Source organism: Anomalospiza imberbis, chromosome 13 (assembly GCF_031753505.1).
Source record: "Anomalospiza imberbis isolate Cuckoo-Finch-1a 21T00152 chromosome 13, ASM3175350v1, whole genome shotgun sequence".
Lineage (NCBI taxonomy): Eukaryota > Metazoa > Chordata > Aves > Passeriformes > Viduidae > Anomalospiza > Anomalospiza imberbis.
Genome location: NC_089693.1, coordinates 13,039,280 through 13,060,963, shown reverse-complemented (window position 1 = coordinate 13,060,963; position 21,684 = coordinate 13,039,280). Strand labels below are relative to the sequence as shown.

The 21,684-nt window shown below is 39.1% G+C and overlaps 1 protein-coding gene across 3 annotated transcripts; it reads left to right on the top strand.

Moving 5' to 3' along the window:
- Positions 1–632: 632 nt before the first annotated feature.
- On the top strand, positions 633–20,023 carry RAB27A (RAB27A, member RAS oncogene family). Of its 3 annotated transcripts, XM_068204017.1 has the most exons (7): positions 633–652; positions 769–886; positions 12,149–12,321; positions 13,882–13,967; positions 14,593–14,696; positions 15,384–15,507; positions 17,690–20,023. In XM_068204017.1, the coding sequence occupies exons 3-7, from the start codon at positions 12,169–12,171 to the stop codon at positions 17,886–17,888; spliced, it is 666 nt and encodes a 221-aa protein (XP_068060118.1). In that variant the 5' UTR covers positions 633–652; positions 769–886; positions 12,149–12,168; the 3' UTR covers positions 17,889–20,023. The 3 variants fall into 3 exon arrangements, with proteins under 3 accessions (XP_068060118.1, XP_068060117.1, XP_068060119.1); XM_068204016.1 differs by lacking the exon at positions 633–652 and having other exon boundaries at positions 666–886; XM_068204018.1 differs by lacking the exons at positions 633–652; positions 769–886 and adding an exon at positions 6,987–7,131.
- The last annotated feature ends 1,661 nt before the right edge of the window (positions 20,024–21,684 follow it).

Sequence of the window (21,684 nt, the reverse complement as noted above, 5' to 3'; positions counted from 1 at the left end):
CTCTTGGGGGCCTGTGTTAACAGGCCCTTGTGTGCTGACTCACTGAAGAGTTGGTTTACATGTTAAATCAGTAGCTTTATTTCCTTGAAGTTATTTAAATGTTTAAAATGTCTGCATGTGTCTCTTAGGACTGAGCAGGGACAGGAACTTGTAGGTTTAACATCTGTGTTTCAGAAAGTTTCTGGCAACATCCTCACTCTGATCTCTTCTTGGAGCTTGTTGCCATCAGAAGTGGTTCAGCAGAAAGGACTGGACACAGATGCCTACAAAGCCCTATGGTACAGCTGTCATTGTCCTTCCAGCTCCTGCTCACATGGTCTGTGCCAGTTTTGTAATCAGTACCTTTTTCTGCTGTCTGTAAAGGTGGGAAATAAGACCAGTTTGGGCAACTTTGGTGCTTGCTGTATTTCAATATAGTAGATTACTGTGCTTGCTGTATTTTTTTTTTGTATACTTAGAAAAAGTTGTGCTCGCACATTGCAACTTCCTCCCCCTAAGACAAGGAGGAGGGTCAGTAGTTTATGCAAAGGCTCGAGGTGTATTACCTGGTTTAGGGAGATCTAGTTAGCTACTTTGCTTACTTTTAAAAGGGGGAAAAGAGATCACTTGATCGGTCAGCAAGACCACATGACAAGCAGCTGAATGTAATTAGGTGGGGAGGGTGGTTGTGTGGGGCTGGCAGCTTCCCATGCCCTGTGAGTGTTAGAGCTATTAGTCTGAACTACACTATTTTGGTTTTGTTTCTCTCTCTGCTGATGCTTCCTGTAGATGAGAAATGGCTCTTTTTGCATGACTATGGTATTCAAGAGATCTGACCTGTGTCAGGAAACTTGTCACTGAAGCACATTTGGAAAACTACAGATCCATTCACAGCTGTTAAACATAGGTATGTAAACACTTTCTCTTTTCTGTTTATTTTCAGAAGATTTATTACATTGTTTTCCTTGAGCTGACTGTGCCAGCTGTTCTTCTGTTCAGAGTTTTGAAACACTTTCACTTTAACAAGCTGCCTGGAATAGGCTGATTTTGAGAGTTCGGCATTGCTGCATCCTCCTGTTCTAGAGGGAAAAGAAAAGTTGGGGAGTACACTTGGTTAATGTAACACAGGCTTTGGGGTTAAATGACAGAACTGCAGCTCTTTTGGTATGTATTTAGTAATTGCTTTTCATAAATAAATCAGTCAGACTTAAATACAAACCAGGGTAAGTTTATTAACAAAATAAATAAAATGACTGCAGTGAGCAATGTCTGAATCCATAAGATGCCTGTTCTGGTCCCAAGTCATCAGCCTTCTATATTGTCTTCTGTGGCAAACTTGTCAAAACTTGTTCTGCAGTTGGAAGGTACAATTAGACCCCTGATAGTAAGTGTGCTGTGCAAATAACATTTAAAATACTGAACAGACTAACTCATTATTTTTAAATGCTGCAGTGCTTGAACTTTTTTCCCCCTCTGTTTCTGTGTTCCTATTAGTATTTAAAGATAGATGATACTGAGTAAAACAGTCATTCAGAATGGCAGGGTTTTTAACTGCGTTGTGCACCAACATGTTTGTTATCATGTCAAGAGATGATAAAAGGCATGAACATGGTGTTCAACATGGTGCAACATGTGTTGCACAGGTTGTTATTTTTAATTAGGAAAAAAAAATATTGAATAGCAAGGAGCCATGAGAGCTCATCTAGTTCACATTCCTTGTTCAATCATATAGTAATGACTTGAATGTTAAAATTAATTATCATAAAAGCAATAGGAAGGTGGGCTGTTATTACTGCATTTTGTATCTCCTTTGGAAGAAACTCAGAATATATGTACCCATCTGACTAAGTCATGCCATACCACTATAAGCATGATTTTCTAATCAAGCATCCTTTCTAGCCATGTGTTTACCAGCATTGTTCTAATCATGAACCAAAACTCCAGTTTTTGTAGACTGCAAATAACCAAGGAGGAGTTGTTCAGAGAACAGAAAACAGTATTCTTCTCCACTTCTGTGGAGGTCACAAGGCTTTCCCAGGGTTTTATTTTATGTCTAGCACAGAATGCCTTAAGATGACTTTTCTCCTCCAGATCATCACCAGCTGACTTATGTTTATGACAGAGAAGTGAGAAATTAATAAATATAGTTCAATAAATATATTTTCTTACTGTTTCCTTATAGACATCACCAGTGTATGCAAAGTTTATATAAAATAACTGGGAAAAAGGATTTTGTAAACATTGGTGCTTGGCTTACTGTTTTTGTTTTTCCTGTGCTGTGTGGATAGATTGGTTATTGTAGCTGCTTCACTGCAATTTACTGTTATATAATACTTTCATTTGTTGCATTACATGTGCATTTTGAATGTGTTACAGAAACTATTTCTAGCATGTTTTAGTGCAGTGATTTCTAATTGCCTAAGTTACTTGGGGATTTAATTTTGATAATATTGGAATTCTTTTGTACCCTGCAAAACAATATGCTAGCATTTGGTGCTGCCACCCTTTCCCTCACCATAGTCTTGCTGGATTTTAGTATATTTGCATGTTTCCAACATGTCTCTCATTTATAACACTATCTTAAACAAAATAGCCTTAGTAATTAAGCCTGCTAAAGACAAACTGGGAATCTAATTCAGCTGGGCTTCTTTAAGCATGTAACTAATAATGGCATTAAAGAGAAACTGTAAATTTTTTTTTCTTAAGAAAAAAAGAAGACCAACAAAAACTCTGAAACTCTAGAAAACTTAGAATGACCTCAAAAAAATCTTAAAACCAGTTAATGGAAAAAGTTAATGGAAGTATCCTAGTAGAGGGAGAAAAATAAGCTCTGGACAATGGGAAGGAGAAAAAGGAGTAACTTTTTGGTCTAAAATGTTTTACTTCAAACAGTGTAGTTCCTGCTTCTGAATTTGTTTAAACACTGTGTCATAGGAATAAAATTTCTTTAAAAAAATCTGTTTTGATACATTGTGATCTAAGTGTTGGTATAAACAGAAAAACTGGCATCTTGGTGAGGCAGTTCTCTGGGAGTGAGTGGGTTAGTCAGTACAGCACCACTACAGGCACTGCAGCTGTACTGATTAGTGCTGAGATTTTCTTTTTTCACATACTTAATTTGTTTTTACTGGAATCTCATTATTGGATTCTTAATTTCTTCTATAGTAAATCACATGCACTGATTTAAAATCAAACCAAATGCTGCAAAGCAAAGGCAGTCTTTCAGCAGAAGATGAAACACCAGCACCTATTTAATGAGACTTTTTTATAGAAACTCTTGTGGGACAATACCATGACATACTTCCATTTTATTGTGACTTGTGCTCAGAAGGGCATGGCTGAATAGATTCTTTCCCATTACTTACCCTTTATATTCCAGTCTTCATTTCAGAGGTTTAATGCTTTCTCAGTTATAGTGTAGGATTGTTCTATGAAGTTGGTTTGGCAGTTTGTGTGAGATTTTTGAGTTCCTCACAAGCATACAACATTTCTATTTGGTGTCTCACCAAGCCAGCACAGTCTGTATGCACTGTGGTGTGATAACTACATACACATTTCCCTGACACAGTTTTTGACAGGAAACTTGCACTGCTTGTATCAATTAGAACATTCTGACTGGCAATTTATTTTCATAGAAAAACTTTGTATATTTTTTCTGGAACTTGGGTTGTAGAGGTGGTTGTTCTGTAAGCTCACTGCTGCTAAGCCATTTATTAGCTATAAATAGAACCATTCTGAATTTTAAATGAAGACTTCTAAGGGTAGAGGTGGGGAATTGCCTCTTAGGTCAGTTCAAGTGAAACTTGAGGATGCTTTGTGTGCATGAAATGTTATGAAAGAATTCTTTAGGAAGGCACCTGCAGCACGAAAAGCTGGCAACAACTGCCAGGTTTCAAGTGGGGTTTTACTCTACAGCCATCTTGGGGCTGTCCCTCCATCTGGGAATAACTAAAAGGAAAGGTATGAGTAAACTGTGGCATTAGACTTGTGCTGCTTTTTGCTTTCCTTGCCCATATATTCCTATATAACAGCAATTAATGTAAGAAATTCTAGTTTGCTGTGCTGTTTGTCTCAGGAGTCTTTGCTGTGTATCAGGATTTAACTGTAATTCATGCTGTATTATGGGATTCTGATCTGAACAGTGAGATAAATATTACTGGCAACTCAGGTTGAAAAACAGAAGGCTTTTTGAATGGAAGCTTTGTGTTGAGCAGTTCAGCCTACTTAATCAGTGCTTCTTTTGAATTATGCCTTCCCTGAAGGTCTAGAAAGCTGTGCTAGGACAGGAATTGAAGCCAACATTTTGCCAAAGCACTGTCTGAGTAGTTTGGCAGACAGCAGGGCCTCGGTAGAAGGCTTGGGCAGTAGTAATTTGTTCTGCAGTTCTGGAGCTGTTCAGCTGGAGGATAGGGTGGAAGTAGGGGCTTGGCTTTCAATTCTTGAAAGAAAAGCCCACTGAAACACCTTAGTTTTAGCTTTGCTTTAGTTTGAGTGATACTTCTGAGCCACAAGCATGCTCCAAAGTGGCTGTGTCTTGCTTTCACATGAAGATTTCTGTGAAGATTTCTGCTTTGCTGTTGCACATTAGTGACTTCTTGAAGAGAATTGGTTGTGGCCTTTTGAATACAGCCTATTTCAGGCAGAAGTGGTGTTTTATTATGTAATAGGCATATTAAGTTATGGCCAGAGTATTCTCAGCAAGGTATTTCTAACCTTTTCATAGCATTTATGAAACATGGAATCATCACATACACTCACTATCCACTATCCCCACACATGTTTACTGAACAAGTCCTGCTCAGTACTGGCTGAAAATCTTTCTTAGACTGTAGCTACAGACTCTGAAATTAAAAGCTCAGTTTCTTTTTGAGACCTCTTAGGAGCAGATTATTCACAGCTGCCACCTACCTCTCAAACTCTTTGAAGTATCCTGCTGCCAGCACTGCTCTCACTGACTCCCCATGGCAGCATGATCTCGGGTAGATCCAGTGAGCTCTGCATCTGCAAGGATGCTTCTGTCAGGTTTTTCTGATTTTTAAAAGATTGTGAGAAGTGAATGCTAGCTGTGAGCCTCAGTTTTATCAATCTAGATCTGTCCTTCCATCTCTGTCCATTGTGTACCCGTCCTTGCTTAGCATCTCTGTCCTGTGATGCTGGATTTGGGGAGTAGAAGAATAACCTTTCAAAGTTGCTGGACAGAGTTTTAACTGACAGTTTCCCATGCTTTTACACAGATAACTATGAACTGATTTTGTCCTTTTTGCCACATTCATTTAAGAAATCCCTCTGATTACATATTTTCACCAGTAACTTTTTATTGTTCCTAATATTGTGCCTGATATCCATAGATAATAAGAGTTTTCCATCTCACTAGAAATGGATATGCCTTAGTTGTTCAGTCAGTAACTTTGATAACCAGAAAATGTTCTGGGGAACAGGAGGTTTTCACTGGTTACTGGAAAAATGATTACATTAGTCCTTTCCAAAAGGCCACGATGCCTTGTGATTAGCTGCTTTCAGAAAACTTCTGATGAACTTCAAAATTTTTGGATATTTCAATGGCACCTAAATAATGAGAAAGCATTTAACTTGCCAAGAAATAACAAGAGCAAAATGTTATAAATACTCTATACTGTGACCCCTGTTATGTTAGATCTCAATATTACAGAAAAGAATAATGCTAAAGAATGCAGTGGTTGCTGAAAATTAAGTTGTTGTATCTTCCAATTAACAACCAGATTAGCGAGGAACTGTTTACTTCCTATGAAAAACAAAAACCCCATGTATTTCCCAACCCAAAGGATGAAAAGGTGGATTAAATTCTGCACTGCAGTTCTTTCCTGCCTCACCCCTTTGTGTGCTTTCCCACATAATGTTAGATGAATGATGTAGTTTTATAGTCCCATTTGTATCATATTTGTGTGGTCTTCACTTTTATCTAACAATGATTAGGAGGTATCTTCAGGTGTCTGGTAGGTGGCCTTCTCCATTGACTTCTAATTGTCCTAATCAGAGTAATTTATTTTGCCAGATTATTCCTCTCTAATCTTAGACAGATGTTCGCTTTAATGCTCTAATTTGAAAGCAATTTCTGATGAGAGTGCAAAGAGGTAACTTGTGAGGCAAAAGCTCTTGAGGGGGACAGATCAACTGTTTTCATCACATAGCATTGCAAATCTTTCTTTATCTACAGTATTTCCTTACCATGGAACATGAAAATGTTAGGAAGTGATGAGGGAACAGAGATGGTGCTGTGCTTTTTGCACATAAATTGAAGCTGCACAAAGGTTCTCCTGTATGGGGAGTGTTGAATAACCAACTGTAATATTCCTACTTTTATTCTTAATTTTTTCCAGTTCCGTTCTGCTTTTCATTCATTTGTGTAACTGAGATGACCTTTGAAATCCAGCTGCCTGATTGTTGGGTTGGTGATGCTGAAATGCAAATGCAATTGCAAAACTAACTGTTGTTTCATTTCCTGGCCTCTCCATTCCTAGTGTCTCTTGGTTTTCTGGAAGCATAGTCCAGAATCTGCTAGTTTCTTACCTGGCCTGTTATGCAAGGTTCTCGCCACAGACCTGCTGCTTCTCTTTTGTACCCCCTTTCTTGGTGGGATTATCATTTTCTGCCTGGCATCTCCTGTAGTAAGTCATTCTCACAGTGCTTTGTGTGCCCGTCAGTTCGTGCTCCCAAAATGCTGCAGTTGCAGTGATTCTGAAAAATGGTTGTAGAGCACCTTCAGCCAAGTGGAAGTGACATCAGTGTTTGGAGGCTAAAACTTCCCAGCCTGTGGTTTTGTACCTAGTTTTGCAGGTTCTTATGTATTTTGAGCACCCTTAAAATTAGTTAGACCTTTCCAAGAAATAGGCACTTCTTAGACAGTGATCCTGCCATTCCTTAGAATTCCTCTACAGTTGAAACTAAAAACATTTTAAGAGTAAAATATCAGGTAAAGCAATTGAAAGTAACCAAGGAGTAATTTTTTTTTCATGTTGTTTATGTTACAGAAAAGCCCCAGAAGTCACAGAAAGTGTAATTTTGACTAAAACTAAAGCAAGCCAGGTCATACGTTTTCCTAAGAAAAACAATAGTGCAGCTCAGAACATTTTGGTGAAGTGCTTCTTCATTAGTTCTCTTCCCCCAGCACAGCAGGTACTTGAGTTTATGAAGAATTCTTGTCATGATGTGCTACATTACATTTGTACGGCTCTGGCAGCTTCTAACAAAGCACGTCCAACAAAGTGCTGACTAAGCAGGAACATTATTTAAGTTCCTGTCCCTTGTTTGGACAGAGCTGGCTGGTGTGTGATTGACCAGTTCTTCAAGCACTCGGGTGCTGCTGGAGCCTTAGAGCAGGGTGAGGCCATTCCGTGTGCTTCGCCCACGCCGAGCAGGAATGTGGTTATTGCCTCGCTGCAGTGTGGTGGCAGTGCTGGTGTGACAGGATTACTGAACTTGCTCCTCTGCACTCTGGATCACTTTCTCAGTTTTTCTGCTGGAACAGATGGAGTGACACATAAAACACTCTCAAAGTTTAATTTTGTGTAGTGCCTTGGTGAAAAAAAAAATTGTATGAATTGATGTGCACTTGCAGAATAATCAAATCTGTAGAAATGCATTATTGCCCACTGAGAGACCTGTAGTGTTCTTTTTCTGTCTTTGGAGGATTTTGGATTCATTTTTCCCCAATGCTCATGTCAACTCTAATCACAAACATGGAGCCTTGACAGAAAGGAAGCTGTTTATATTAAAGACTGCTGTATTCTCAAACCAGAGGTAAAGAATGTAAAGCTATAACTGAACAGGTGTGATCCATATACTCCACCATTAATGCATTTTTGAATGAAAACCCCTGCTGGGAACAATGTAATTGTTTAAAGGTGTGTGGGTGATTTTGCAGCAACTTTAGACCTGTTCCAAGGTAGGTCTTGCACAAATCTCTTTTGAAATGCTGTTTGCCTCTAGGAATAAAAGGGACATGTGAGCTGTGTAATTGCTTGCCAGCCATGCAGTGAGGCAGCACCCTCCTAGACAGACATGGGCACACCTCTTTATCTCTGAGCTCCCATCAACGTGGATGCAAACAGCTGACACGTAAACCTCTTGGCTGTGTGCTGAAGAGGTGGTGCTGGAAAAGTACTCCTACTGGAAGTACTATCTCCAGTGTGCCCTAGCTATTCCTTTTGCAGAGTTTGGGGTAAGTGGTATACCTTACTTTAAACTGATGTGCTTGAGGATTGTCTGATTAGGGGGGCATGTTCAGATTTCCTGAATTTTACACTGTGTGTATGGATACATGTTTTTATTTGCAGATAAATGCTTTTGGGTTTTTTTGGCTTGTGTTTCCATGTATTCATCTTTTTTGCCATCTTCCTTTTTCCTTCTGTCCATCAGCTCAGTAGCAGCACAAGAGTTGCGTGTTTTGTGTAAGGCCAGTTCAGGAAGCATATCACCTATTCCCATACTATACAGGGGAAATCCTGCATGCCAAGCCAATTTCCTTAATTTATACAGGAGCAAATCTGCCATAGTCTGGAATGTTTTATCACACAATAGTGCTGTGATATCTGTGTCCCAGAGGCAAAAAGATGAACCCATTAACACTGATGTCTGTAATGTGAAAGTATCTCAGACTAGGAAATGCAGGGATCAAGAGGAGCACTTGATTTGGAGAGAATCTCTCTTAATAAGGCCTGATCTCTGTGTGTGTGGAGGCTCCAGAGCAGCAACTGTACAGGCACAACTCCAGTGCTGGCTGTGGGGGTCCTGTCAGCCATGGAAAAGGCCAGTGGAGCTTTTCCAGCACTTGTTCACAGCTCTTGTCCATCTGCATACCAGGCAAAGTGCAAAGCCAGAGCTGAATGGGATTTCAGGAGGGATTTACAATAGGCAAAACTGTGGAGAGCTTGACGTGGAGCTTAAAACTGTGTCCATTAGTGGTTTTTTTTTTTTGTTTTTGTTTTTTTTTAACCAAGGAGTTCTTACTCTTAGAAGCAAGATTTGGGAACAATTTTCTATTTTCTTTTGGTGACCTGGTGAATTCTAATTGTATCATTAGTTTTTTCAGAATTTTCCTTTTCTACTTCCTATTCTCCTGATATACGAGGTATGGAAAAGTGGAAGGAAAGACTGGAAAATGTGAAGCTATAAAGCCTAATTAAAACAAAAAAAGCAAAATTGGAAGAAAAAAATGGGATGGAATTTAGCAACATGGCCCTGATTTTTAAAAACTTTACAGCAGTTTTTGATGTGAATATACTTTGCAGTGAATATATTCTTATTTCTGTTATGTGAAACTGAATGTGTCTGGACACTAGGACTGCCGGTCTCGGAAGTGGAGGGTGGAGATCACTTTTTAAATATTTGTACAGGGAGGAGGACAAGGCTTGAAACTGCTATGAAAATAGCTCTTTACATGTCTCCGAGGATAGGTTAACTGTGCAGGGTTTCACAAGAACCACTCCCTGGAGATATTTGAATAATAGATTGACATTATAGGGTGCAGTTAGAGGTGTATGCATTTCAAAACCAAAGGAGAAAATTTCCTTCTCAAGCAAATCTTTTAGAAGGCATTTTTAGAACCCTTCCTGTGAAGGGTTCCTCACCCTCTGTCAGTCTGTTTGAAATTGTATTTTGTACCAACCACAGGGAGAATTGAGTGGGCCAAATGATAAAGCATGTTTGCCCTGAAAGACACTTTACAAATCAGATATGACAGTAGGAATACCTTTAGGTTTTACTTCCCCAAGGCCTAATCTTGACCTTTCTGTTTTGGCCAGAGCTTTCACATAGCCCTGTCCAGTGGAAGGTGCAGCTGAACTGTAAGAGTTCCCTACAGCTCTGTGGCACAGCTACAGTGCCCTCCCTTCCTCTGTGTGGTCTTGCACAGGGTGCATGGTAAATCAGCAGAGATCAGCTGCACTGCCATTGGTACTTGGTGTTAAAATTATGTTCTGTACACCTACAGCCACCCAACAGAAAACCAACTGTGCAGGTGGCACAGCACAGTAAAAGTCATGAAGCAAGCTTGTCTTAGTGTAATATACTGGCCCTAAGATTTACATCTAAGTCTTTTAAAGCAACAATAATTTAGGGATCTTGAGACTGAAAGAACATGTGCTTCAGTAGACAATGAGTTTACACAGCTCTTAGCCTTTTGAGAACATGAGGGCAAAGGAAACACCCTGTGTGAGATGGAAGTCTAAATCAAATGCAGTCTTTAGAAAAATCCATCTCTGTTTTTTAAAATACTTTTCCTTTTCTTCTGGTACATTTCAATGAAAAGAGTTTGGTAGAGCTACAAGGTAGGTGATCTGGTTTTACTTTTTTCCCTTCACCAACAGGGGAGAGGATTTAAAAAATGAAACAAGCTCCCCCCGGATTATTTTTGCTGATACATGTGAATGTGTCTAATGGATCAGGATTCTTAATTTCTTCTGAAAACATTCTTACATCAGTGTTTGGGCTGCCTGTTCAATTTGCTTGAATATGCTGCTCCTTCAGACCTATGTGGTGGATGCAGTCCTGCAGTTGTGGTGCATATATGTAAAAAGCTCACTCTTGCTGCAGGGCTCTGTCTTTCTGCCTTCTACTCTATTGCAAAACTTTGGTTAAAACACAACAGTAGGATGTGAATTAGCTGGCTGTGGCATAGTAGGGAGTGTGAACTCTGTCACCTAAACCCCTCTTCCTGCAAGCTTTTACTGGCATTGATGGCATCATGTGAAATATACATTGGCTGGGAAAGAGAGAGTTCTGTGCTTTTCAGAAAGGGAAAAAAGTGTCAGCTGCTTTCCACTGACTTCAGCTGGAGAATATCTGGGGTAAATCTGACCAGTGTCTGCTTTTTAGTAAGCTGCGTATGGCCACGTCAACCAGACACAGTTCTGACTTGTAACCAAGAGCGGCACAATTATAAAGGTGTGAAGCTTTTAAGATGGTAACGGTTTTAGCCGAATGGTGGTGATTGATGCTCACATGCTGGAGACACAGTTTGTTCTAGACCTCAAGCTGTGAGTTGATATTCAAGAAATGAATTGGTGTTTTGCCATTGATGCAAACTACTGCAGTGTTTGACTTGAAATTGATATCTTTATCTAGTTCAAACTACAAGTAGTTCCAAAAATATTTAGAGTTGAAAGAGCAGATATTACTCTTTGAAAATTTTATTTCATAACCTATTTTTTTTTGTATTTTTGGCATCTTTTTCTATCCTTCATATGAGGCAATTTTATGCCGGTTTTCTGTTGCTTTTAGAGTGGTTATTTTAGGCTTATCTTTTCATGTTCATGTCTTTGAACACAACACAAGGCAGCTCTCTACTGTTTGTTTTGGGGGAGGGAGGCTCAGTAGCTACTCAACAGGAAAGTGCCTGTGCACTTACATCAGCTTTTCTAGTACACGTGAAATTTGCCAGTGATTTTTGTTACACATTTTAGTTGTTCCTGCACTTAGATCAGACTATAGAGAATATGGTTATTATAAAAAAAGCAGAAAAAAGAGAGAAATTTCTTAATTGTGTAATGAGCCATTGAAAAAATGCGTGTACTTGTTTAATGTCAATTCAGAATCAAGATTTAGTTTGAATGGCTAGCTAGCATCACAACAAAAACTTTAAAAACTGAAGATTCTTCCTCAAAACAAAAAAACTCAACAACAACAAGAAAGGTCTTATTCAAGACTAAAAAAAAAAACCTATTAATAGAAAATTACTGTGAATTTTGTTTAAATATAGTGGACAGTCCAGGAATTTTTTTTTTCCTGTTACTAATGCCATAGTATGAGTCCAGAATTGCATTGCTAGTACAATTAAGTAGCTTTTGCCAGCTTCCAGAACGATTGAAAACAGTTCTGCAGTTTATGTTCCAGATAACTTGAATAGTTTGGCCTTGATTTTCAGCTTTGCCTGAAGAAGTTAAAATCGTGTTGCCTTCCCTTTCCAATAAGAGGAATGTAATAAAACTAAAGATGCACTTTTTCAGTCACAGCTGGATTTGATATTGGTAATTTGTGTAATTGAGAGTTTAAAGTGAAGTTGGTGTAAAGGAGCACAGAACTGGCCCCACCACTTGCTGCTTTGTAGTTCAGAGAGTGATTTGTATTTTAAACATTTGTCAGAAGTCCTGGCAGAGCTCTGGACTAACTATTCCTTTTTGCTTTGCTTTTTAAGGTGCCGCCTGAATTCTCACTATGTCTGATGGGGACTACGATTACCTCATAAAATTCCTAGCGCTCGGTGATTCTGGAGTAGGAAAGACCAGCCTTCTTTACCAATATACTGATGGCAAATTTAATTCCAAATTCATCACAACGGTGGGCATTGACTTTCGGGAAAAGAGAGTGGTGAGTTTGTATGAAGAATGTGCTACTTGAAAATGGTGTCTGTCTGCATGTAGGCCTGCAATCAGTGTTACTGTGTGCTTCATTTTGTGACAGGAAAGGCCTCTGACCTGGCTGTTTTTATCATTGCTGTGTACAGACCCATTTCCCCAGAAATTAAAGAGCTGATTCTAAGAAACCACTTCTTTCTGCTCAGCAGGTGTTGATAAGTGTGTCTACTCTGTGACTTGTGCACACAGTACCTGGAGTAGCACTTTTGCTGTTGAACTCCTTTCACAAGGGAGGACTGAACTGTAGTAAAATGTTTTTGCTGGGTATGAACTGAAATGGCTACTGAACAAAGGTGCAGTTTTTTAAACATGTGGATGAAATGGTACATGCAGCTGATCTGGCTTCCTAAGCTAGTCACCACTAGCAGAGAAGAATTAGGAAATATAAGGTTGCTTTTTTTCAACCCCTGAATTGTTATTAAACTAAGCAAATGTACTCTGATATGAAGCTGAGCACTAGAATATCGTAACAAATTGGATGCTGGTCCTTACTGCTCTGGGAAATGGAGTTGGCAGAAGCTTTTTATTGTTACATACAGGTATTAAATGTCTTTCATTGTAGCCTGGTGATTTCCTGTGTCCAGAAATCTGGATGGACTCATGGGCATTGTGCAGACTGGTTTTTGATGCACAACATGCACCACAGTAGTTCAAGGACTAGATATCTTAGTTAAATGCCAAACTGGTCTCTTGAATAAGTCCTTGTTCTTTTTGTGGGATTGTAAACATGGTGGTTTACTTGATCAGCATATTTGATAACTCAGGATAAGGTTTAGGCTTCAGAGCCTGAATCTTATAATCCATAAGCTTGCTGAATTTGTGGAATTCTGTTTGTAGCTCTTGTAAGCTTAGATACGATGACATTTGAAGGTAACGAAGATGACTTAACTTGAAGCATTCTAAACAAGAAATGAAACTATTTTTATCTGATCCTTCCAAGACTAATAGATGCCCTTACTTATTTTTTCATGCCGGGCAAACGCTGCAGCTTTTATTTTTATCATCCAATTTCTGCTTTATAAGCTGTGATCTGATAAGATCTACCCTCAGCAATTTTTCAGCAGCATTTTGGCAGCTAAGTAGAGATGTCATTATCTCTTGAGTATATCCTGTTTGCTAATGAGGTTCTGCAACTGCTACCAATACATTGCCAGATTGCATTGTTGCTTTCTTATATTTTATTTTGAACATGATGTAAGCTAGTAAAAAACCCAGAAAATCATAATACAAAAATTAATCTTGTCTCGTGCTCTAAATATCTGTCTGTAGTCCCTAGTCTATTGGGCCCTGTTTTTGCAGTTTTCCTTTTACCCTTACTTTAAATATTTAATTGGATGCAATATTAAAATGCATCTCATGCTACATTTGCCTTACAAAGCAGAGGATTGAGTTGTAGCTGTGATCTGTGCATCAGCAGTGCTAACTTTGCTGCATTTAATGACTTTAAATGTCAATTCTTTTGTGTTCTATAGCAGCTGGACTGGTAACAGTCTTGCAAATTTACCTTTTCTAGGTGTATAGACCCAATGGGCCGGATGGTGTTGGTGGCAGAGGACAGAGGATCCATCTTCAGCTCTGGGACACTGCAGGGCAGGAAAGGTATGGCCCAATGGCAGCTTACTTTAACAGCAATGGAAAGCTTCCTATGAGTACCCATTAAATTCTAACTGTAATTTACAACTGTAGAACACAAAACCTGTACTTCTTGCTTTTTAGTCTTTTTTTTTTCATAGCCAGCACATATAGACACTTTTAAAGCTTGTCTTTTTAAAGTTCTCTTAGGTTTCTGTAAATATGTTGATGTCTTGGGAAAGTCAGGCAAAAGCATCTCAAAGGGTTCTTTTCTTTTGGCCTATCAAAAGACTAGCATTCTTGTGGTTGTTAGTCTTAAATTCAAGGACTGATGTGTATAGGGGATAAATTTTTGTTCAAAGTTAGAATTTCATTATTGTTTTAATTTTTGACTCTTGATCAAGGCATGCTTTATAGTAGAAGACTGTTTAAAGCTCTCACACTCATGTCGCCTTGATGCCTTAGGCCTTGATTAGGCCACAGTAATGTTAGCAGTTTTTCTTACACAGTCCCTGCCTCAGCAAAACAACTATGAATATTTCCTTCTGATTCATTCAGTCTTCAGTTACCTCAGTTCTTCTATAACTGTAAGCAATTATGTTTTCAAAGTATCTTGTCAGATGAGCAAATTAATTTCACTTTGCTGGTCTAGGTTTCGTAGCTTGACTACAGCTTTCTTCAGAGATGCCATGGGGTTTCTTCTACTCTTTGATCTGACAAATGAGCAAAGCTTTCTGAATGTCAGGAACTGGATAAGTATGGCTTTTTTTTTTTATCTTTCTTTCTTTGCATGGGTGTAATGGGGCGTGGGGGTTATGTTTGTAAATATGGAATCTCACTGAGAATTAGAGCTTAAAATACAGGTTTTTATGGCTTTCTCAGTAAAATAATGTAAATGTATTATAATTGTAATAGCTGCTAATAGGGGCTCACCTTAAATTCAGCTTTGCCTACTGAACTTGGATTTTAACCTATATAAAAGAAAGCTGAGACAATATCCTATCCCTGGCTCTAGTGCTGTTCAGTAATTTAAGTGTGTGGGAAGCTTATGCAAAAGTATTTTGAATCACCTGAAGCTTTGTCAGCAAAACTTAATGTAAGGCAAATGTTACTTGGCTGGTATATCTAGGCAAAGGAGTTCCCAAACTGCATCATCCGTCTGGAGAGGGAAGCAGATCCTTTCCTGGCAGCTCACTGTAGATGCTTAGTGCATGTAACTCCTTCAGCTGCAAATGCACAAGTTTCTGTGCTAACTTTGCCAGGCTTCTGTTTCCCTGGGTTTTCCACTGGGTATGTGACAGTGGAAGCCCACCTGTTCTCTGACTCCTCAGTGCCAGTGGAGAAGTGCTGTGAGCCAGCAGAGCAAGCTTGGTTTGTGGTAGTGTTCCTAGGGAGCCGTGTGTGACAGTGACTTGTGACCCCTCTTCATGTTGGTGCTGCCAGGTCAGCTACAAATGCATGCATATTGTGAAAACCCAGACATTGTGTTATGTGGAAACAAGAGTGACCTGGAGGACCAAAGGATGGTGAAGGAAGAAGATGCTAAGGAACTTGCAGAAAAATATGGGTAAGTAACTTTCTTCCAATTATTGCTGTGTTTCGAGCAGAATGAGATACTTTCCCTAATGCTTTTTTCTGTATCCTGAAAGGTTATTGTGAGAATAAGCATCTTAGGATGCTTAAATGGCTGGTATGATATCTTTTTTTCTGTCTGAGATTCTTATTTTCTGCATTGCTTAAAAATAAGCACTTGGTATTAGAGTAATCTTGCACTGGAGATTGGGTAATTTTATTTGCTTGGCAGTAAACAGTGAAAATTTTCACAAGCATTCTGGAAAAGAGGGTGAGATTAGAGAGGCATATGAGTAATCTGGTCACTTCTTTGCTCTTACCTGTGCTGAGGCATCTGCCATCTCACAGGCTCCCAGCGAGTCTGAAAACTGAGTCAAACCGGTAGGAAGACAGGGTAGCCTTGCCCTTCCCCTTCCTGCCAGGCACAGGTCACATGCCTCGGAAGGAAGTATGTGAAATCTTTGTTCCTATCAGATATTAATTTGTACTTTTATACTCCCTTAACGCTTTCGTGGGGCTTATCTTTGGATCACCTTTGCATTTCACTGAGAATCTAAAACACATTTCTGAAGGAAATAATCTAATGCATGTGTTGTGTTTTCATTCACATAGTGGAGCAATTTTCTAGCACATGAACTGGATTCCTTCTCAAATGAAAGCTAAATTAAATGATGTGCTCCAGCCACTAATCCACCTTTGTCTGGAGGGACAGAGTAGAACTGCTCCAAAGTAAAGCCCACAGGACAGGCAGTAGTGGGAACACTGGCTCCTCAGTGCAAGCTGCCTTGTTCTGCAGGTCTTCTGCTGTGTCATGATGTTTACTGGCACAAATTAGCTTGCCTTGGCCTTGAAGAATCATTGGAGGCAAATAAGAAGCCATCTGTCTATGAGAGAGAAATGGGTTTAGTGCAGTTACTCTTTCCTTCTGTGAAAATGCTTGTTTGAAATCAAGTCTATGTCACACAGACAACAGCAAATGCATGTGGTATTTTAACCCGCTGCTTGTGAAGGAGCAAGAAGTTTTAAGCAGCAGCAGATAGCATGTGACCATATCTTAAATCTCTTTGCATGTGACTTCTGAAAAAAATTTATGAAGTATTTATCTTTGTGGCTGAAAATGCAACTTAATTTAGGAATACTGAGCTAAAAGCCAAGGTTGTGGGGCACATCCAATCCTTAGGCAGTTACAAAGTTCTCTGCCCTGTAGAGATGAGACGGGATGGCTGCTAGGCTGCACTTTCTTCTGAGGGGAGGCAAGATAAATCCTGCAGCAGTGAACAGTCTTCTGGTAACTAAAGTGTGAGATAGTGAATGTCCCCTTCTGTGGAAGGGCCTCATATGGATATGTGATGTATTTGAAACAGATTGCAAGAGACCTGCACAGACACAGCAAGAGACTTTAGACTTTTGGCCACTCATTGGGTCTTGCAAGTCAAGTAAGAAACACTTAAAATTCTGAAGTGATGATATCAGTTTCCTGGGCAGTAACACAAATGCAGCCACTGTAGCACCATGCTGTGGGGAGCACTAAGTACAGAAGGCAATAGCCTGTGGACCCACAGTGGAACATCCCGATCCACAGCAATAAAGAAACAAGCAATGTACTTTAGAAACCAAGGTGCCAGAAACTTTTGACAAAGACATAGGTGTTCTGAGCACTGAGATTTCTTCTTTTCTGTAAGAAAGTTTAGAGTTGTGGTGTCAATAGAAGAAAGTCACCTTCTGTAGTGATGAGTACCACCACACTATGAGTCTTTAGTGCCTTGCCTGCAGAGGAATGGCCTTGGCAGCATTCCTTCTCCTGCAATTACTTTATATGTCCTTGTGTGCACAAGTGTTCTCCTTACTGATTTCTATGTACATCAGCTCTGGAGTAACTGCATCTCTTGCAGGGAACGGAGTTTAAAAAAACAGACCTCAGGAGCACAACTTTGGGAAATCATGCTGACAAGTGCCTCTATAAATTGTGGACTCCATTAACATTTGCCCTTCTGCCCTACCTTCAGTCAGCCATTTCATTAATTTCTTTTGCATTTCAGACCACTGAGCACTTAGTGTGTCTGCTATGGAGTAGCAGTGACAGTCAGTGTGAATTCTAAGTACGTGGCAGTAATACTGTATTATTTTTCTCCCATGACAACTGTATGATGTAAGGTTTTATTTTTTATCTCCTGCAGAATACCATATTTTGAAACCAGTGCAGCAAATGGGAATAATGTAAGCAAAGCCATTGAAACTCTGCTTGACCTCATTATGAAGCGCATGGAACGATGTGTGGATAAATCCTGGATCCCTGAAGGAGTGGTGCGCTCCAATGGCCACAGCTCTACAGAACAACTGAATGAGGAGCAAGAAAAAGGCAGATGTGGCTGTTAGCCCAGCTGCAATTGACTTTAATGTGTATGATACAGTACAGTTGCAGCTTACCTGTTTAACTTTGGGACAAATCGCTTTGTGTAGTTATTTAATGAGCTATATTAATTCTTGATACGAATTTTTATTTGCTTTCTCTCAAACAACATTGATCTCCACTTGTAAGGTATGCAGTTTATTAGCTGTGGGACGGAGGTTTAATTTGGTTTAGCACTGGATGTTCCTCTAATTCTCTGCTTGGGGGGAAAGGGGAGGAAAGGAGTTTTCATTACCAAATTCAGAAACATGTCTCTATGGGCAGCCAGAAAGGGTGGGCTTCTGAGTTGAAGGGTTTGCAGTTGCCCTTGGCAGTCTCCATTAACTACACAGAGTAGGCATTTAGATTAGATATTGTGACAGCTCTTGGTGTCTCGTAACAGCAAGATAACCAACTTGCTTCTTGGTTTTAAACAGAAGCATTTAGTCATTTCACCAATTAATAACATCCTGTGTTTTCCACAAAAGCCTGAGAGTAGTTTTTCCTTGCTCTCCTGATCTATCAGTTTTCAGTGATGAAAACCAAAGGGAAGCACTTCAGTACAGAATAAAAAGCTCCAGAGAAGCACAGGGGTGTGCACACAGAGCACTTGGGGCATGTCATGTAATTGAACATGTAAACTACAACTGTACTATATGAAATAGATCCAATGCAGCCTAGGAGACCTCCTGACATCACCTGAATTTCTAGAACATGCATGTATGTAAATTTATAAGTAAATGGCATAACTGTGCCTCTGTTATGTTTGTTTCATATTGCTACTCATATTTTAACAGGAATGTAGGGCAACCTAGATGTCAGGAAAATTTCATCAGAGTTGGTGCTTTGCACTGAATTTGTTTTACCACAGATTGAGAATGTTTCTTCAAATTTGGATTAAGAATTGAGTGATTATTGTCTTCTGGTGAGATGCAGCTAAGTCCCGTAGATCAGTATTTCTATGAATTTATAATGCTCATTTTATTCTGCCAAACTTTGTGTCCTGAACATCTTGGTTATCATATAGTAATTTATGGCTTGTTCATTTCCTTTGGATTGTATTGTAAAAAGAATATACTTTCTTTTCTCTCCCCCCAGCTACGGATCACATAAATGTAATTTTTGGTTTCAGTGGATCATGTTACTCTAACCATTTTTATTTATTCATATGGCCTAGGAAACAATCAGTATTTTTTGGGCTTTTGCCCAGACTGATTTATAAGATGTGCCTACCAAACTGTTTTCTACCCTGGCAGAGGTTGTATAATTGTAAGGTATTGCCAATTAAAGTCATAACATGCCAAATTGAGTCTTGTTACAGACCTTCCAGAGCAGCTTGTTTACAGAACTCCAAAGCTATTGCTTCTTTAGAAATTATGTATTTATTTATTTAAATCTTCTAACTACTGCAACTTGAGGCAAGTATTGATACCAGTTACAAACATGAATTGCAGCATAACAAAATTTTTGAAGGAAGGACCAAAAATGTTTCTAGAATAGGATCTAAGGAAAAAAAAATATTTGATGTAGCTTCTGGTTATATTAGTTAATACAAGAATAAGGGTTTAAACTTGGTTCTTAAAATATTTTACACAGTAATGCATTGTTCTTTAACAAACACAATGTGTAAATATTAGATTTTTATCACAGTCTACACAGAATATTTTAAAAGTGCAATATAATTTGACTGCTCTGGGGCTAGGACAGAGATAAAAGAAATTTATATGAGTATAGGGTTTTGGTTTTTTCTACTCCACTTCTAAAATGCTTGTAGACCGGAGTTACTGTAGTTTAATTCAGAGTGCCTTTTGAAGTTACCATCATGTTTCTGACCAGTAAAGTAAGAAACTCTAGTGTAAGACACAATACATTTCAATGTACTTCAGTGTCTGAATTTCTTTTAATATAACTCTTTGGTTTTCAGAGGGTTGCAGTGGAACTTTGTCATGCATTAACTTAAAATGGGAGTTTTCATGCTTATAGCTCCATCCAGTTCCTGAAAACTTTAAGGATTATTGCAACCAGCTACTGAGCTAAGTGACTACTGAAATAGTGTAAAAATATTTCCTTTTGAATACTTATGTTTAAATTGGATATTAAATATTAAATACTGAAACAGTCATATTTGTGTCATGCCTATTATTTGTAACTATTTACAAAGAGGATCTGCATAACATTGCTTTGATGTCAGCCTTTGAAATGTGCCATAAGATTTATCTGTTTGAATTATTGTGTGACAAAACTTTTGTTCCCTTTTAAACTCTCATGGGAAATCACAGTAAATATTTCTTGACAGTAAATTACAGTGCTCTTACTAGACTAGTACTGATTTTAAGAAACAAAGAAACAAGAATTCTGAGGTGATGCGAAACTGTTTTTTCAAGAAAAGTTGTTTCAGATGGAGACATTGATCTGTAATTGAACAAAGTTTTGGAAAGTGTTCCCATTAAGATGGATTGTCCCAGGATTTCTTATAATAATATAAAATAGCTAAACATTCCTGACATGAACTTTGCCAGCACTGTTGAACTGAATTGTAACATTTCCTGTTGTCTCGGTTCAGTGTCAGTCTGTGTCCTGCACTGTCCCTGTGCGTTGTGAGGATTCCTTGTTCAGATGTGTCCAGGGTCTGGGCTGTGTTTGAGGTACTTCTTGGTGACCCTCTTTTGCACTGACCAAACCCATCAAACAAGCCACGTGGTTTGCTGCAAAATCTCTTCTTCCAGTGAGGCTGATTTTCACCTGGATACCTAATTCTGACTGTGAATAACTATCAATGGAATAGAAGTACATATTGGTTTTCTATAATTAATCTGGATTCTGTCACCAGCAACCTTCAACCTATATTGCCTTTTAGTCAGGAACAAGCGCTTCAAATCTACAGCATAATGGCTTGTAGAGGAGATTAGTGCTTTGATGTGAAAAAAAGAGCTGGGAGTGATAATTCAATGGTAAATACTTGTACTATCACTGTGCACTCACATCCTGTCTGTAATTCATAGTGTTGAAACTGTAGAAGCCACCAAATGCTTCACAGCACAGTGCTCTGCCAGGAAAAGTGAAATAAATACAGTCCATGGGGGAAAAACATGGCAGAGGCAGGAAACTCGAAGCAATCAAACTGAAAAAGGAGAACAGCCCGGGACCCAAGCAAACTTGTTTACTATTTGGTTTTTCCTCTAGCTGTAAACTTGTCTTCATAGCTTCCTTGATAAAACTGGATTGTGTGTGTCTTTACCGTTTCCTCTTATCACCCAAGTTGCCATCCTCTGTCACAGCCTCGAGCCCTCGCTGTGCAGTGAGAGCCATTAACAGCCTGGCCACTGCTGTGCTCCAGCCCCGCTCTCCTGCAGCAGATGTGGCTGAGGTCTGGTTTTCGGAAAGACTGGAGATAGCCTCTGTGCTGATGAGGTGATTCCACTGTGCTAAAGCAAGTTTTCTTTCTTCCTCTGATATTTCATAATACAGCACCAAGTTGACTGCCTTTCTTTTGTTGTTCTAGAAACCAGAAAGCAAATACTGCTTTAGAAACACATGCAATTCAACACATGGATGTTTCACCAGATACTCGGGTAGTTTATTTCTTTTAAATGGAGAGGCAGGAATTGTGGTGGTAAAGCCTTAGGTGAAGAGGACTTCAGACTCAGAGCTAGGACAGCATCCTACAGTTGAAGAATAGAGACCTTCCCAATTCCAAACAACTTGGAAGGTTCAGGACCTAGGATTTAGGTCCTTTCACAATAAACAGGTGACTCTAGGACAGAGAACAGAAGGAGTAATGGG